Source organism: Phragmites australis, chromosome 20, assembly GCF_958298935.1.
Source record: "Phragmites australis chromosome 20, lpPhrAust1.1, whole genome shotgun sequence".
Taxonomy (NCBI): Eukaryota; Viridiplantae; Streptophyta; class Magnoliopsida; order Poales; family Poaceae; genus Phragmites; species Phragmites australis.
Genome location: NC_084940.1, coordinates 20477119 through 20495114, shown reverse-complemented (window position 1 = coordinate 20495114; position 17996 = coordinate 20477119). Strand labels below are relative to the sequence as shown.

At 51.2% G+C, this 17996-nt stretch overlaps 1 protein-coding gene across 1 annotated transcript; it reads right to left on the bottom strand.

Annotated features, from left to right (window-relative positions):
* Positions 1–756: 756 nt before the first annotated feature.
* Positions 757–2755, bottom strand: LOC133901519 (uncharacterized). The gene is made up of 5 exons (XM_062342869.1): positions 2542–2755; positions 1984–2170; positions 1598–1721; positions 1310–1483; positions 757–1095 (listed from the first exon to the last, which is right to left on the bottom strand). Exons 1-5 carry the CDS (start codon positions 2753–2755, stop codon positions 757–759), a joined length of 1038 nt encoding a protein of 345 aa, XP_062198853.1.
* Between the last annotated feature and the right edge of the window lie 15241 nt (positions 2756–17996).

Genomic DNA, 17996 nt, shown 5'->3' with positions numbered 1-17996 from the left:
GGAACTCGGTTCGGATTCAGCAGACAGCGCCGCACTAAAACGGCCATAACTTCTTCATATGCAGTCCAAATAAGGTGTTCTTTAATGCGTTGGAAAGCTAAGGATGATAGGTTTGTTTTGGTACTGGTCCCAGCTCCAGATTCACGGTGGATTATTTTGTGTCATCAAAACAATGTGCTATGTCACAATTTTGGGCCATATCGGGTCTTGTAAATGTGTTCGATTCTAAGCCCAAGTTGTGGATGCCCCCCTGGTCGCCCAAAACCCTAGAACGCCCCTCTTCATATATCTAGCAGCCGTTGTCATAGAATTTTTGGGTTTTGCTTAGATTAATCTGTCATTGAACAGCTTCGCCGTCGTTCGGTTTGTGAAACCCCAACTCGTGAGTTTAATCATATTTGCAATTTCAGATTGTGTTCTTCTGTGTTCTTGCTTGTGTTCTCGATTCGCTGCCTTCTTGGTGAGGTCAATCATGCCGCGCGTGGTTGATAACCAACGGAGCAGTGGTGTAGCGATTGTAAGGGTTGCATTCTGTCCTGATCGGAAGCCTTGGATCGTCAACGTCGAGTCTCCACCAATCGACTTACCTTTACCTAACGGAAGATCAAGCCTAATCCTCTCATCAGAGCCTTTAGCTGAGGATCCGAAGATCAATGCTCCGGGAGGACCTGGATAGTAATCTTCAACCATTATCCTCACGCAGGCTTATTTTTCCCCCAACACATATTTCTTCAACTTAGCATAAAACTTATTCTTCTAAAGAGCATCCAAAACAAGGGCGAGATGAACCTCACACTCCTCCTCAGACTTAGAATAGACTAAGATATCATCAATGAACACCACAACAAAGATATCCAAGTACTCATGTAATATCCTGTTCATGGCTTCCATAAAAACAGCAGGGGCATTTGTTAGTCCAAAAGACATAACAACATACTCATAATGCCCATACCTCGTGCTAAAAGAAGTCTTCTCGATGTCTTCCTCTTTAATCCTTATTTGATGATAACCGGACTGCAAGTTAATCTTGGAGAACACCATTACTCCTCTCAACATATCAAACAAAGCATCAGTACGAGGCAAAGGATATTTCTTCTTGATAGTCACATGATTAATGCCTTTATAATCCACACAAAGCCTCTTTGTGCCATCCTTCTTCTCCACAAACAAAACAGGAGCAGCCTAAGGCGACGTGCTCGGCCTGATAAACCCCTTAGCAAGGAGGTCATCCAACTGCTTCTTCAACTCCAGCTGCTCCATTGGAACCATCTTGTACAAAGTCCTATATATAGGCTACATATCCTAGAACCAACTTAATCTGGAAAACAGACTCCCTTTTAGGAGGTAAACCTGGAAGCTCATCAGGAAACACATCAGGATAGCGGCAAACCACACGAATATCCTCCACTCGCAAAGCAGCATCCCGACCATCAACCATAGCTAGGAGAATGCAAGACTTCTGCGTCCAGCGGTCAGGGAACAACTGGCACAACAACGAGAGAGAGAGAGAGTACTTCATAGCTCTCCCTTGAAAAACCACCTTTCGACCAGACAGTGCCTGCAAAGAGACTGTCTTCTAGAAGCAAGAGATAACAACCTGATGATGAGAAAGGTTATCCATGCCAAGAATAACATCAACAGGCTCCAAAGGAATCACCACGAGATTAGCAACAAAATCCCCATCCGCAAGAGAGATAACACAGCCAGAGCAGATAGAAAAACTGGATATAGAACATCTAGCAGAATTAACCACAAGCACCTGACTAATCCTCTACACAGATAGACCAGCATGACCCACAAAGACCTCTGAAATGAACAAAAAGCTAGCACCAGAGTCGAAAAGAGCATGTGCAGCAAAATAATCAACTAAAACGGTACCTGCCACCACATCTCCATAGTCTCTGCCATCCTAAGAGAGCATAACATATGCCACGGGAGTGCCATAAGTAGAAACTATGACAGCATAGCTGAATGGACTAGAACCCTACGATGTAGGCGGTGCTGATGAAGTAGTAGTCTGGGGCAGTTGAAATGCACCAAGCTGAGGTGTCAAAGAAGTTGTTGGTGTAGTAGGTGGCACCATCAGGTACTGCTAAGGGAATGGCGCAGGCAAGAACTACTGCAGTGTAGGTGTAGGTAGAGGCACCAAAGAAGAAGTAGCGGCCATCATCTGAATAGTGCCACCAGAAGTCAAAGAAGTCACTGGCTCCTATCGAAGCTTGCTATTAGCATTCCTCCTGCAAACCACTTCCTTGTGATCCTAACCACAGATAGAGCACTTGCCAAACCACCGTACAGTGAGCATCTCCACAACGGAAACAAGCTATCCCCATGCTGGGCTTAGGGATGGTATGCTACTGTTTAGTACCCCCCGTAAAGTTTGAGAACATCCAGAATTGCCACGGTAAGGCTGGTGATGCTAGAACTTGCCCTTCTTATGAACAGGACCACCAGAATGGCCCTTCCTATTAATCTGACCATGTTTCTGATCTCCACCAGTAGACTTGCATGCTTCCTCACTGTACACCTCCTACATCATACCCAAGGCTTGCTCGACCATGGTGCGGAAGTCCACCACTAGAAAAGCAATCATAGTGTAGCGGATTGAAGGCTTGAGGCCCTGGTGGAACTGCCTTGCCTTCCCCGTCTCATCATGAGCCACGTGTGGAACAAAGCGAACAATCTGGTTGAAGGTCACCTCATACTCAAACTTTGTCCTCCTACCCTGTACATAGCTATGCAGGTCTATCTTCATCTTGTCTAGAAAGGTCACTGGGTAGAACCTCCTCTCAAACTACCTGACAAAATCAGACCAAGTCAAGTATCCATGTGTAGCTGTGTGAGCTAACTATACTCCCTTCCACCAAATCTAGGTATCACCCTTCATCAATTGAGTGCCATAGCAAATATGGTTTCGAGCCAGCACATCAAAGACCTCCATATTGTCCTCCACGTAGGACAACCAATCAGTGGCCCGAACTAGAGTGCCACTACCGTTAAAACTATCCAGCTTCATACCAATCCACTAGATTAAAGAAACACCACTAGTAGCACCTTCAGCAATAATAGCACCCTGCTCCAGAATAGGAGCATCTTGATTCCTAGCCTCTCTCAACATCCTCAGCTCATTCTACATCGCCTACATCGCCGCTATCAGTTGCGTATTACTATCATTCGCTGTGGCTTGAGCCTGACTCCACTTCTTAGGTGGCATAGTTGCAGCCACACAATAGACAAACCACACGTATACATCAACATCAAGTTAAACATAAACACAAGATAGAACAAGCATAACAGAGTATAAGCATAAAATAAACTACCCTTCTACCCATCATACATGTGCAAGTGTGTCAAATTAAACCTTATTTCAGTTAGAATCCAAAGGGTAGTCTCTGATACCAACAGTAATACCCCAGACACCGTAAAAGCCTGGAATAATACCACAATTACTCCACCAACATGCCAAAACTATAAAGTTTCAGCAGCACTTCCTGTAAAACATGATAAAGTGAAAACAACAACTTCATAAAGGATGTGTAAAGTAAAGCAGCACACTATCATAGAAGCATCCTAGCAATTAACTAACATATCAAAACTTCGAACTACAACTTATAACATGACAAACCAAAACTCAAGTTAGCACGCTAAGTTACGAGTGCAACTCCATCTAACATATTATTATTACAGCACCACTACTTTATAATTAGGTGAATCACAACATGCAAGAAGTGTTGCTACTCCCATCCCCCCAAGCCAAGCAAAACATCAAGCACCTGGAAAGATTGTAAATAGAGTGAGATAAATCTCAACAAGCAAACGGCTTTAACAAGCTGTTTAAACTACAAGTTCATTAGGCAACGTTTTAGCCATGAGAGTAGCAATGATTTGTAGATAGCAAGATTATCCACCTCCAAATATCCACCGGAGAAAACTCATATCTTCAATGATAAGAAAAGGCATCAGTTTGAAACTGCATAGTGCAAATGCAATGCAAATGCATGTCCACTGCCTTTACACCCAACAAAGTGTAAAGTTGCACCGTACCCCACCTCAAGCAAAATACGGCGTGTACTAGTAGAAGTCATGGCTAGCAAACGGTGATATATTACTTCATATGAGGTGCAATGCAAATAAATGCATATGATCCTATAAATACCACATCACCTCATAGCCTTCATCATCCACATATACCACAATAATAATCCTTCAAGATATTAAAGGCATAAAGCAGAATAACAACATAAGACATTAATAAAAGTGTTATTTCATCAAATTCATCAAGTTAAGAGAATATATCATGGTGTTTATGGTTCTAAACATTTAATTAAAGTGGAGGTAGAATAAACAATAAGTTAAAGCAAATAGCAAACCACCGCTAACGTTTACTTGCCTTTTCGATGCAACAAACAATATTCAAACACTATTAGGAGCACCACCACCTTATTATGAACCACACATCAGAAAAACATTGATACAAGCATGCACATACAATAGGAAACACGTTCCTAACACCCCAACCCGGCGCTCATAAGAGAACCACAAAAACAGCACATACATCCTTCTACCAATAAAAGCAGTAGGGCTTCACATTTTCATATTTTTTTTTCTGCAGCTGATATCAATAGAAAAAAACCACACTTCTGGAAATGACAGAACAAGGGCTAAAACTTTCATGGATAAACCATACTTTTATCATGTCAATAAGGACCTCTAATCTGCTATTGAAAACATCACTAAAAACTATCCTGAAAAGTCTAACAGAACCATTCACATTTTTCGCCTAATTAATCTACAAATCTGAAAATTCTAAAAGTTTTAAATATGCTATAAAACTCCATTATCATCCACTTTCTAGCTATAGCTTTTTGGATTTGAAGCCTCTAAGGTGGCAAAAACATGCTCTAAGCAAGACTGAACTTTTCTGATGACAAAACAACAACAACAACATTTAAGAGGCCATAACTGGAGTTCTACTCATCCTGTGAAGACGTACTTTGCTCCAGTGGAAATATTATGAAAAACTCTACGACTTTTCTTCATATTGTACCTGTCGGTGAATCAGGAACCGGGGGTCCCTGAATCCCGAGGCCAGGCCAGCAATTTGCCACACGGCGCCATTTCGCGGAGTCTCCTCCGCAAGGTAAAAAAGATTAAGTCCCGGGAGAGGGCGCTCGGGGCCACAGTCAGTGGTCCCCGAGTACTCGAGTTCCCAGATGATCTACGAAGTCTAAGTGCTGGGAAGAAAGTGCTCAGGAAGGTATACGGTGGCCCCCGAGCACCCGAGTCCCCCGACGGTCAGGAAAGCTAAGTACTGGGAGAAACGTGCCCGGGGCCGCAAGCGGTGACCCCTTGGGCACCCAAGCATCATGAGGATCCACTGAAGGAAGTTTCGGGAGAGAGTGCTCGGGGCTGCGTGCAGCGGCCCCCGAGCACTCGGTCCCCCGAGGATCCGTACAAGCGTTCCCGGGAGAGAGTGCTCGGGGAGGTGAACGGTACCCCCGAGCACTCGGTTCCCCGAGGATAAGAAAGGGCATTCTTGGGAGAGAGTGCTCGGGGAGGTGAATAGTGACCCCCAAGCACTCGGTTCCCCGACGACCCAGAGAGCCCCCTGACAGTGGCCCCCGAGGGGCCCACTGATGAGGTGTCAGCCAATCAAAGGCCCAAGGCCGCATTTAAAGAGCGCGCATGGCCTGTCACCTCAACTGCTCCCGCCACGCTCGGTGTCAGTTCCTGCCAAATTCTGGCAGAAGGGCGTGGGGTCATTGAATGCACGGGTCCCATCCCGTGCCATCCGGCCCGTCTCGGGATAACGTCGTAAGGGCCAAGCCGTTCCGTCTGCCACGCTGCTGTGGCAGGAGAACAAGACAGGGCAGGCACGCCGGGCCACTCCGCGGTTGCCTGGTGGGCCCTCCCCACGGCGCCCGTTGCCAATGCATTTATGGTGACAGATGACCGGGCGTGGGATGCATTTTCCACCCCCGGTCACTTCGCACAGAGGCTATGATGACGCCCTTTCCATTTATGGTGTCTTGGAACTCGTGCCCTCTTCCCATTCGAGGCACGCTACTGCCGATGGGTATTTAAAGCCGCCGGCAGCATAGACAAAAGAGGGGGGAGAAAGAGAGTTTTTCAGACAAAAGAGAGTTCTCGGGCAAAAGGAGTCTTTGGCTGAAGAAGCGTTCAAGGTAGCGAAGAGAAGCGCAGACCGAAGAACAAGGAGCCTCAGGCTCTAAGATAGATAGACATTCTTGTAACCAGCAACATCCTTAAGGGACATTCTCAAGGCATTTATAGTATCCATACAGGAGTACGGTGTTACGCCTCCGTGCGGCCCGAACCTGTCTAAACACAAGCGCATTTACCTTGTTCCGCATTAGATCATTCCACCCCACCGGCCATCGCATTCATACCCATTTATTTCTCCGACGAAAATATTCAGGATCATCCCCCCGACCGAATCTCTAAAAAGAGGTCCTTCAGGATCCCTGCGACAGGAGTTAACCCTCCGACAGCTGGCGCGCAGGTAGGGGGGAAGCATCCCTGAATTTATTTGTTTGTTTTCTTCTGCAAAAAAATGGCCGGTGGTCATCGCCTCCAACATTCCGGTTCCAGCTCCAGTGGGTTAATGGAGCCCCTCACACAAGAGGCCCCAGTCGCTGCTGCGTCCCAGCAGCAGCCGCGATCTGCACGCGCGGCGTTCCCCTCTCTAGGGGACCAGGGCGCTGGGCCCAGCAGGGCCGCTACCGCCATCGCCGGTGCACCACCCAACCCCCAGCAGGTGGCTGAAACTCCTGCCGCCAGGTCCGCGTCTGGACATCGCCGGGCGCCTCTCCGGCGTAGACTCGCCTTTGGCGAGGCCAGTCCCGGGAGCACGCTGCTTGCGGCGCACGCTCTCCTCAGGCACCCGCCAGTCCAGGCGGCGGCGGAAACCCCGGAGGGCCGCTGGCTCCAGGAAGTAGCCGCCCTGGTCGGCACTGCCCGCCGCCAGGTGCTGACCAAGAGTTCCCGCGCCACCACCCAGTGTGGCGCCGCTAGGATCGGCCCATCGTCGGGTGGCGTTCGCGCTGGCCGGGGGGCCTCCAGGCAGAGCGCCGCCCCCCTGGCCACTTCCAGAACCCAGAACCTCCGCTTACACCTCAACGAGCGGAGGGGCATCGAAAACGCGCGCGTCACTCTCGAGCGCCAGCAGGAGACCCGGTAGGAGGCTGAAGCTGAGGACCAGTCTTCCTCTTTGTCGGCCCATGATCGCCGGGGCTCCCCGGCTCACTGGCGTTCACCGCCCAAGGGCGCTGCCCGAGCCGCAGGGTACAACACCGGGTGTCGTGCCTTCACCAGTGAGCTCCGCCGGGTCAAATGGCCCACCAAGTTCCGCCCCGAGCTGCCAGAGAAGTACGACGGGTCCATCGACCCTGTCGAGTTCCTCCAGATATACACCATCGCTGTCCAGGCGGCTGGTGACAGCGAAAAGGTGATGGCTAACTACTTTCATGTTGCCTTGAGGGGCTCTGCCCGCTCATGGCTTATGAACTTACCCCCAGGATCTATCAGCTCCTGGGATGATCTTTGCCACCAGTTCGTGGCTAATTTTCTGTCACACCCGGTTTTAACGGCCAAAACCAGATGCGGCTTATGTGTGCCCAGGATGTTCAACACACATAAGGATGTCACAGGTGAAGTAACAAAAGCAATACTTTTATTAAATAAACGTTAAACTCTTACAGCAATTGACATATATTGTCTTCTATGAAGATATCTGCAGCGGAATAGAAGCACTGGTGCCCAACAACACCGCAGGCAACTGACCGGGAGACACGCGCCTAGAACGTCACAACCTCGTCTTGATAGTCTTCAACATCTTCACTCACTGAGCAGCAGCATACATATCGCATGGTATAGGGAAAATAGCAAGTGTGAGCACATAGAGTACTCAGCAAGTGGGGGAAAGTAATGATATGCAGGCTTATACCAAGAATAGGCTAACAAATGCTATTTTTGCGTAAATGCGAGTAATGAAAACATTTTTGGACTCAAAAGCATTAAGCAGTTATTAAATGAATGTAACCCATACAGTCCAACACGCAGCATACAAGGCTCCCCACCTTGCACACCATAACCTTCTAGTACTCCCTGTACTATAACCAAAACCACAACCATCTAGTACTCTCTGTACCAGAACCATAACCACAACCATCTAGTACTCCCCGTACTAGAACTATAACCACAACCATCTAGTACTCCCCATACTAGAACTATAACCACAACCAAATCCATAACTACAACCCATAATCACAACCCACTAATCATGTGAGGATCCAAGTCTCTCATATCCGTGAGCATGGCTGTTATAACAGTTTTACACTCTGCAGAGGTTGTCCAACTTTACCCAAGAGTCAGTGAATTCCATGTTGCCGTGTTCGCGAAACACTTAACACACGCCAGTGGTGTGCCGCCAAGAATCACTGTATGACACTTTCCACTAACCAGAGACTAATCCAGTGCATGTCTGCCCACTAGGTTTCACCGCCAGGCTTTACACAAGCAACAGCTCCTACCCAGAAGCCCCCTTTTGTGCTGACCCAACACACACTGGACAGACTCTAATCAGTATGTCACACCTTACCCATATCGGCCTCGTGGTTGGTATGTTACTTCTTGGGTTATCGCTCCACGAATCGGTCCTTACTTAGGTTACTTGAGCAAACACTAAACCAACATCATAACCATGACAACCACTTTGCTCAAGGCCTAAGGTTCCATGTTGCTAGACCATTAACACATTAACGACCATTGTTGCATATGTTCATTAGTCAAGACTATGACACTTCCTAGTATCCCAAAAGCATGGCTAAGCAATCTACCCATAAAAGACACCTAACCATAAACCATCTAGGTTCCAAGGGATGATAAGGGAAAATCTAGGGAAAACTCTAACATAGGTGACTACCCATCATATTGACACTGCATGCAATTTTGTAAAACAAAACATTTAAAAACATAGGTTCAATATGATCAAGGACACTTGCCTTTTTCCCAATACTGCTCAGTGTTGTCGAAATCTTGGTCTTGAAGTCCCTCGAACTGCTCCAGAACGTTAGCGACTAATCGCGAGAACTACCGACAAACAACACAAAAGAAAACACTAAGAACAACATACCAAACATCATTAAAACACTTTAAAAACACTATGGTTGGATAGGGATGATTTTAGGAACATTTAGACATAAAAATCGCCTAAATCGGAGTTAAGATGAAAAGAGAACAACTTTCGGGAGACGGATTAGGCTGAAAAGAAATGCTGATTTTTCAGAACTATCTTCCTATGGGAAAGGTATTATTACACATTCACTGTGTCAGGCTTGACAACATTATTATGCAAGACTCAAGAAGTTTTGAGCAGACTAGACTTCACTGACTAGGCTAAGGAGAATGATGGGGTGATGATTTTGCATGCTATGCAAGTACTATCTAGGATTAAAGAAGGGATACGCTGAGGTCTAGTATCGAACACCTATGATGGATCAAAAAGGCCGAAGGTTGCACTTCTAGGTTAAGGATACTACTGGTCACTCTATATGGCGGTGGTGGTTCGGGTTTCGTCGAAGATGGCGATCGGGTAAGTGGCCACAAACATCGATATCGGCTTCAGTGGTGTTTTAGTGAAATGAGGGGAGCATGGCGTAGAACGGGGAAAGACTAACTCAGCGGTATGGTTGGTTTTGGAAGGGGTCATCCGAGGTAGCGGCAAAACAGCGATGACTGCTTCTAGGTTTGGTGGTGACCGCGAACAAATGCAGGAACGAAGATGCTCGCGTTCCAGGAGATTGGCTATGAAATTTGAGAAACCGTTTGAACAAGGATGTTCATATAACCCAGGAACACAATGCTATGGCATGGGTTTTGGTAGATCATCCACTGAAAGGAAGAACGATCAGCACAGATTAAACGGTTGATGGCAGCGACATGCTGTGGTTGGCATTGGCGTCCTGGTCATGTCGCTGCACAAACGGGGATGGGCTCCTAGGGTAACATAGAAGACTCCATGGGACACGCCGTGACGTGGTTGGTGCATCCATACGGCTTTCGGATTGACAGGGGACGCGATTGCAAATCCGGTGCGCGTGCTGAACACGTCCAGAAACCGGACAGCAGGTATGTCGATCTTGATTTCGATAGTTTGGCTAACCTACTGGCCAAACCAGTTGGTGAGGGTGTGGGAAACATCATGGGACATGCACCGGTGAAAGGGCTTGGTGATTTGACCTCTGGTCGGTCGGGAACATTGATGTCAATCAGCTACAGCGCGGCTGTCTTGCGGCTGTCCATGACGGTGACGACCGTGGCAACTTAGATCGGGCTTTGGCCGGGGCTAGGGCTTGGCTAGAGACTTAGTATGATGCTAAAACAGTAGTAAAGGAGGAGAAGAAGAGGTCCTCACGTTGCTTTGGTGGTCGAGGAAGAAGGATTCGCGGAGTAGACGACGTAGGACATCACGGGCGGCGACGGCGGCGACTCCGGCGAACGGCGGTGCTCCGGCGACTCACGGGCAGGGCAGCAGCGACTTCTAGGGCTTGGGGGCATAGAATAGAGGTAGGAGAGGGCGTGCAACTCATATATATAGGGCTAGGGATGACTGGATGAGGTGGAGTCCAAACCGAACACGATTCGGATTCGAGTTCGAGTCGGTTACGATTTCCTTTTTCGCAGCTCTGTATTGCGAGGATGATATCTCTGTCGTACGGACTCCAAATTAGACGTTTCTTAATTCTAAATTGTAGTACTCGAAAGGATATACAACTTTGGTAGTTATTGGAACTTCTTAAAATGCCATGTTGATTTCCAAAAATGCGCCACAAGATAAACTGTTTGAACTCGGACTTCTCTGCGCAGCACTGATTTCGGGGGCCATAACTCCAAGCTCCATTATCCAAAAGAGGACTTCCATAGGTTCAAATCAAAACTCTCGACGAGACCTACAACTTTGATATTGTAAAGATTTGCATTTGTGGCCATTTTGAACTCCAAAACGTCATGCGAAGATGAGGCTGTCCAGGACTCCGCGAAAATTTACAGATTTCGTGGATCCTTTGTTGGGCCATCTAGAAGACTTAGCTAAGGGTTTGGACTTGAGAAAGATTGAGCCCAAAAATACTTTAGGTATATTTAGGGTTTAGAAAAGAAACTTTTGCAGAGAAATTTGAATAGGATTTGAATTTGAATTGAGTTTGGAGTGAATTTGAGAGAAACAAAAAGATAAGGTTGAACAAGAATAGGAGTAGATAAGGAATTTGAACTTGGATTTGGGTAGAATTTTGAGAAAGAGGAGAGATTGACTTTAAACAAGGATTTTGATAAGATTTGAATTGAGCTGTAGAAGGATCAGGCATGATCAAGGATTGAATAGATGATGAATTCAAAGATTTTGAATTCCAACCATTAAGATCCTTAACTTATTCACTACTGAGTTTTGTAAAACCTTTTCAAAATCTTTTTCACTCAAAACACCAAAGAGAAAGAAAAGAAAAAGAACTCTAATGCATTTACCTGGCTCCTAGCAAAACTCAGCATGCAATGCACACAAAATAATAACCTATATTGATTGATTGATTGAGAAAATAGGTTTTAAACCTATACTACTGGTGAAGCTATTCAATAATCTTGGAAAATTTTAAAAATTTGAGAAATCTGAAAATCAGGGTGTTACATTTTCAGGGCACATTCACGCGCCCCGGCCTGGAGTGCGACCTCCACGCCGTCAAGCAGCGGGAGGGGGAGACGCTGCAACACTTTATTAAGCGCTTCAGCCAGGTCCGCAACACCATCCCGCGGATAACCCCCCACGCCGTCATTGTCGCATTCCGACAGGGCGTCCACGACGAGCGGATGCTCGAGAAGCTAGGTACGCACGAGGTCAAGACCACCGCGGAACTTTTCGCGCTGGCCGACAAGTGCGCCAAGGCGGCGAAAGCTCGGGCGTGGCACATTCCGCGCCCTGAGCACCCCGCCGCCGATCAACCAGGTCTTTCCCGCTCCGACAGGCGGGAAAAGAAAAAGAGAAGGAGGCGCGAGGCTGTCCCCATTGAGCCAGCCCAAGGCCCCGCCCGGGGGCTGGCCCAGGAGCCCGACCGCCGGCTAGCACGTCGGGCGGACACCGAAAGACGGCCCACGCTGGCAAGGGCCCCGGCCCGAGCCCCTCCTAGGGCTCCGGCTCCTGCAAGGGCTCCGGCCCCCGCAAGGGCTCCCGCTCCGGCAAGGGCCCCCGCTCCTGCGGGGCCCGAGCCGGGGAAGTGCTGCCCGATTCACCAGACCAGGTGGCATGACCTCACGGACTACTGCACGGTCAAGGGCCTCATCGAGCAGCGCCAAAGGGACCGCGAGAAGCCCTGCCAGGGTGGCGACGACGAAGTCGCCCCCAACAACCCAGAGCTCGGCTTCCAGGAGCCTGAGCACACCATCGCCTTCGTCGACGGAGGCGCGTACACGCCCTCCTCCCGTCGTAGCGTCAAAACCACGCGGCGCGAGGTGTGCTCGGCGACCCCGAGTGAAGAGGCCGTAAGGCCCCTGAAGTGGTCGGATGCCCCGATCACATTCAGCTTGGCCGATCACCCCGCCAGTACTGCAGGCGTGGGGTGACTACCCTTGGTAGTGTCCCCCACCATCTGCAATGTGAAGGTCAGCAGAGTGCTGATCGACGGGGGCGCAAGCCTTAACCTCCTCTCCAAGGAGGCTTTCGAGAAGCTACAGGTGCCCTTCAGGCGCCTTAAGCTGTCGCTCCCATTTTACGGGGTGACACCCGGGCATTCCCTGCCCCTCGGGCAGGTCAAGTTGCCCGTAACATTCGGGAGCCGGGACAACGGAGAACGTCATCTTCGATGTCGTGGAGCTCCCCCTCCCCTACAACGCTATCCTCGGGCGCCTGGCGCACTCTCGATTCATGGTGGTCACGCACTATGCGTACCTCATGGTTAAGATGCCGGGCCCAGCAGGCCCCATCTCCGTGTCCGCCGAGACTAGCAGTGCCACCTCTTATGCCGAGCAGTTATACTCGGCCTTGGTCTCAGCCCGAGCCGAGGTCGAAGGTCGTCCAGGGGGCCCGGGACCCTCTTCATCCAAACCCCAACTCGCTGCCGACGCCTCCGTTCCTACGAAGGAGGTCGTGGTGGGCGAAGACGCCTCCCAGGTTGTCCGAATCGGCGGTGACCTGGGCGGCAAATAGGAAAGCACGCTCATCACCTTCCTCCGGGCTAACGTGGACGTGTTTGTATGGCAGCCGTCCGATATGCCCGGGATCCCTAAGGAGGTGATCGAGCACCACCTGGCTGTGCGCCCGGACGCACGCCCGGTGAAACAGAAGGTCCGGCGGCAGGCGCCCGAGCGCCAGGAGTTCATCCGGGAGCAAGTCAGCAAGCTCCTTGACGCCGGATTCATCCGAGAGGTCCTCCACCCCGAATGGCTGGCAAACCCAGTTATCGTCCCGAAGGCCAACGGCAAGCTCCGCATGTGCATGGACTACACCGATCTAAACAAGGCTTGCCCCAAAGATCCTTTTCCTTTGCCCCGCATAGATCAGATTGTAGATGCAACCGCGGGATGTGATCTTTTGTGTTTTTTAGATGCAAACTCTGGTTATCACCAGATTCGCATGGCCATAGAGGATGAAGAAAAAACTGCTTTTACCACTCCGGTGGGGACTTATTGCTATGTGTCGATGCCTTTTGGTTTGCCCAACGCTGGGTCTTCTTTCCAGCGTGCTATCCGCATCACCCTTGATTTGCAAGTTGGCCGCAACGTCGTGGCCTACATCGACAATCTCGTGGTCAAATCCTGAGACCGCGCCACCCTGCTCGAAGATCTTGCCGAGACTTTCAACAGTCTCCGCACTACCTGCCTGAAGCTCAACCCCGAGAAGTATGTCTTCGGGGTGCCTGTGGGCAAGCTCCTCATTTTCTTGGTTTTCGGCCGAGGGATCGAGGCCAATCTAGAGAAGATCCAGGCCATCATGCAGATGCGACCCCCGGCTCGACTCAAGGAGGTTCAGCGTCTCGCCGGCTGCATGGCGGCCCTCGGGCGCTTCATCTCCAAACTCGGGGAGCGAGGACTCCCCCTTTTCAAGCTTCTGAAGAAGACTGGTCATTTCGACTGGACACCAGAGGCCGAGCAGGCCTTTCGTGATCTGAAGAAGTATCTCACCTCGCCACCCATACTGGTGGCCCCCACCGAAGGTGAGCCACTACTGCTCTACATCTCGACCACTCCTCAGGTCGTGAGCATGGTACTGGTGGTTGAGCGCGATGAGTGCAGGGGGTCAGGTGCTGGGTCCCAGCTCCCGGCTGCCCCCGAGCACTCCCCCGTCCTCGCGGCTCCCCCCGACCAGGGGGTCAAGCCCGAGCACTTGGCTCCTCCCAACCAGGGGGTCGAGCCCGAGCACTTGGCTCCACCCGACCAGGGAGTCGAGCCCAAGCACCCGGTCAGCCCCGACCACGTCGCCGAGCTCGGGGGCTGTAGCAGGCCCTCGGGTGAAGCCATAGTCCGGGCCTGCCGGGTACAGCGACCAGTGTACTTCATTAGTGATGTCCTCCAGGAGGCCAAGACAAGATACCCCCAAGCTCAGAAGCTGCTCTACGCTGTGCTCATCGCTTCCCGAAAGCTACGCCACTACTTTCAAGCGCACAAGGTCTCAGTGGTTACTACATACCCACTGGGGCCCATCCTCTGGAACCGAGAAGGCACCAGGCGCATCGTCAAGTGGGCGGTGGAGCTGGTGGAGTTCGACCTGCACTTTGACAGCCACCAGGCAATCAAAAGCCAGGCGCTCTCTGACTTTGTAGCAGAGTGGACACCCGTCCCTGAGGTCGTCCAAGAAGAAATCTCCACATATCCCGGGCATGATTCGCCCGGGTACTGGATTATGCACTTCAACAGTTCCCTCACGCTGAAAGGCGCGGGGGCCGGAGTGGTTCTCACCTCCCCAACGGGTGAAGAACTCTGGTACGTCGTACAACTGCAATTCCACGCATCCAACAACATGGCTGAATATGAGGGCTTCATCGCCGGCCTCCGAGCCACGGTGGGCCTCGGGATTCGTTGCCTCCTGGTCAAAGGGAGACTCCCAGCTGGTGGTCAACCAGGTATCGAAAGAGTACCAGTGCATGGATCCTCAAATGGCGGCATACGTGGCGGCAGTCAGGAAGCTGGAGAAGCGCTTCGATGGCCTGGAGCCGCGGTACATCCCTCACCGTGACAACGCTCTGGCCGACAACCTCTCTCGCCTGGCCTCCTCCCGTGCGAGCATCCCTGCTAGAGTCTTTGAAGAAAGACTCACATGGCCTTCTATCCTGCCTGCCGAACAGGACGAAGGGGAACCCTTGAGCTCAATTCAGGGGACCCCGGCGGCGCTCTCAGTGGGAAGCCCCGACAGGGTGCCACCATCTGGTGAGCATGCTGTGCTTGCTGTCCGTTCTCAAGATGCCTCGTGGATGGACGAGATCCGAGGGAACTTGAAGGAAAAGTTCCTCCCCGGGGATGAGGCTTCTGCTGAAAGAGTTGCTCGGCAGTCCAAACGCTATGCTCCGAGGGATCTCTACCGGCGTAGCGCAGGTGGCATCCTCTTGAAATGCATCACCTGGGGCGGAAGGCAGCGAGCTTCTCGCTGAGGTCCATGAGGGCGAGTGCGGTGACCATGCATAGTTCCGCACGTTGGTCGGGAGGGCCTTCCGGTAAGGTTTCTACTGGCCTTCAGCCCTCCAAGATGCTTCCGAGCTGGTTCGGCGCTGCAGGGCGTGCCAGTTCCACTCAAAGAAGATTCACCAGCCAGCTCAGGCTCTTCAAACCATCCCCCTGTCATGGCCCTTCGCGGTCTGGGGGCTGGACATTCTGGGTCCATTCCCCCGAGCAATCGGGGGCTATGAGTACCTCTACGTCGCCATCGACAAATTCACCAAGTGGCCGAAGGCGGTTCCAGTCATCAAGGTGACCAAGAACACGGTGCTCCAGTTTATCCACGGTATCACCAGTCGCTTTGGTGTCCCGAACCGGATCATCACCGATAATGGCACTCAGTTCACAAGTGCCCTGTTCGGGGACTACTGCGAAAGCCTCGGCATCAAGCTCTGCTTTGCCTCTGTCGCTCATCCTCGGAGCAATGGGCAGGTCGAGCTCGCCAACACGGAGATACTGAAGGGGCTCAAAACCCGGGCCTACAACGTGCTCGCAAAGCACGGGAAAGGGTGGATCGACGAGCTGCCTACCGTGCTATGGGCCAATCGGACCACGCCAAGTCGCACTACCGGGGAGACTCCTTTCTTCCTTGTGTACGGCGCTGAGGCAGTCCTCCCCTCCGAGCTCACTCTAGGCTCCCCTCGGGTGCATGCCTACTCTGAAGGCAAACAGGAGCAGCAAAGGCGCGATGACGTCGACTATTTGGAAGAGCGCCGACGGCGTGCCGCCGTCCGGGCAGCCCGCTACCAGCAAAGCTTGCGGCGCTACCACCAGCGTCACATCCGGGCCCGGTCTCTTGAGGTGGGGGATCTAGTTCTCCGACACATCCAATCACGTGAATGAAGGAATAAACTATCCCCTATGTGGGAAGGCCCCTTTACCGTGATCGGTGTCCCGCGAGAAGGCTCCTTTCGGTTGGCTACAGAAGATGGGCAGCCGCTCCCCAACCCGTGGAACATCGAGCACCTGCGCAAGTTCTTCCCGTAGATGGCCAAGTTTGCAGGCTCAGGTCAACAAGGCCGGGGGCTTCCCCCCGCCCAAGTTGACCGGGGGCTACCACTAACTGGGTAAGTCACCCGACCTTGTAAAAAAAATTGTCAATACAATACATATATCAATGTGCCTTTCTTATGTCAAAATTTCATTTTTCTGGATTCCATATGTTTAATCTGTCTGGTGAGATGCTCAATTGTGCGAGAAAAGTTCGCTCTCTCATTTTCCCCATTGATAAAAGAATCCTGATTGGTATGCGCGCGGGCAGTTGCGCTGACTTACGTCTATTGTGGTAGGCTGTGGTGTTCGGTGTCGTGACAGTCTCCCGGGCACTACCGAGCCCCTGGAGTTCTCGGGTAATCCTATCGCTCGAGCCGCTCGAGTAGTCCGGAGCCTAGGCCCTAGGGGCGGGCTGTCGGTGCTCGGTCTGGTCTGTCATACCTGGGCGCCACCGAACCATAGGACCTCTGGGTTATGCCTCTGCCTACTTTTGCCCACCGGTCTAGGCATTCGAGAGGTCTCGGGTCGAAAATGAGAGCAGTCTATAATGAGTACTGCACTAACAGAGCTCACCAAGCAAAGAATTTCTCTATTTTTCTCAAGTCACAGATCGACAATCAAAAGCAAAAGCAGCTCGACTGCGAGGGCCTCAGTGCCCAGGTCGCCGCTCGGCCCTAAGGGTCCTCGAGTGGTCCTACTGCTCGGGCATGAGTGGTCGGGATCGCCTGATCCTTGCGCCCCCCACTGCTCGGGCGCCCCAGCCGTGGGAACCAAGTTCCCGGGCACCCTGAGCTCGGAGCGCATGCCTCTCCTGGATCGGTTGGGCGAAAAGCTAACAGCTGTCTGGTGAGTGGTTAAATTCAGACAAATTTACATTCAGTAATATATTGTTCCTGAGTTGTCCTCGGGGGCCCTCCTACTCTAATCTATTCGGCGAGATGGTCTCCTCGTGCACAAAACCCTGCCATGTGTCCACTTTTTCCTGGAATGACAGAACGGTCAGTAGAAAGGTGTACCGTACGTACAACAATGTCTGACCGAAGTCTTTCATGGTGGTCGTGGTGTTTGGTCCGCTTAAAGGGCCTCGAGCACTACCGAGTCCTTGGGGTTCTCGGGTAATCCTATCGCTCGAGCCGCTCGAGTAGTCCGGAGCCTAGGCCCCAGGGACGGGCTGTCGGTGCTCGGTCTGGTCCGTCCTAAGCCCGGGCACCACCAAACCATGGGGACTCTTGGTCGCATTCCCGCCTGCACATGTCTCCAGTCTACTTGCTGAGTGGTCGCAGAGTGAG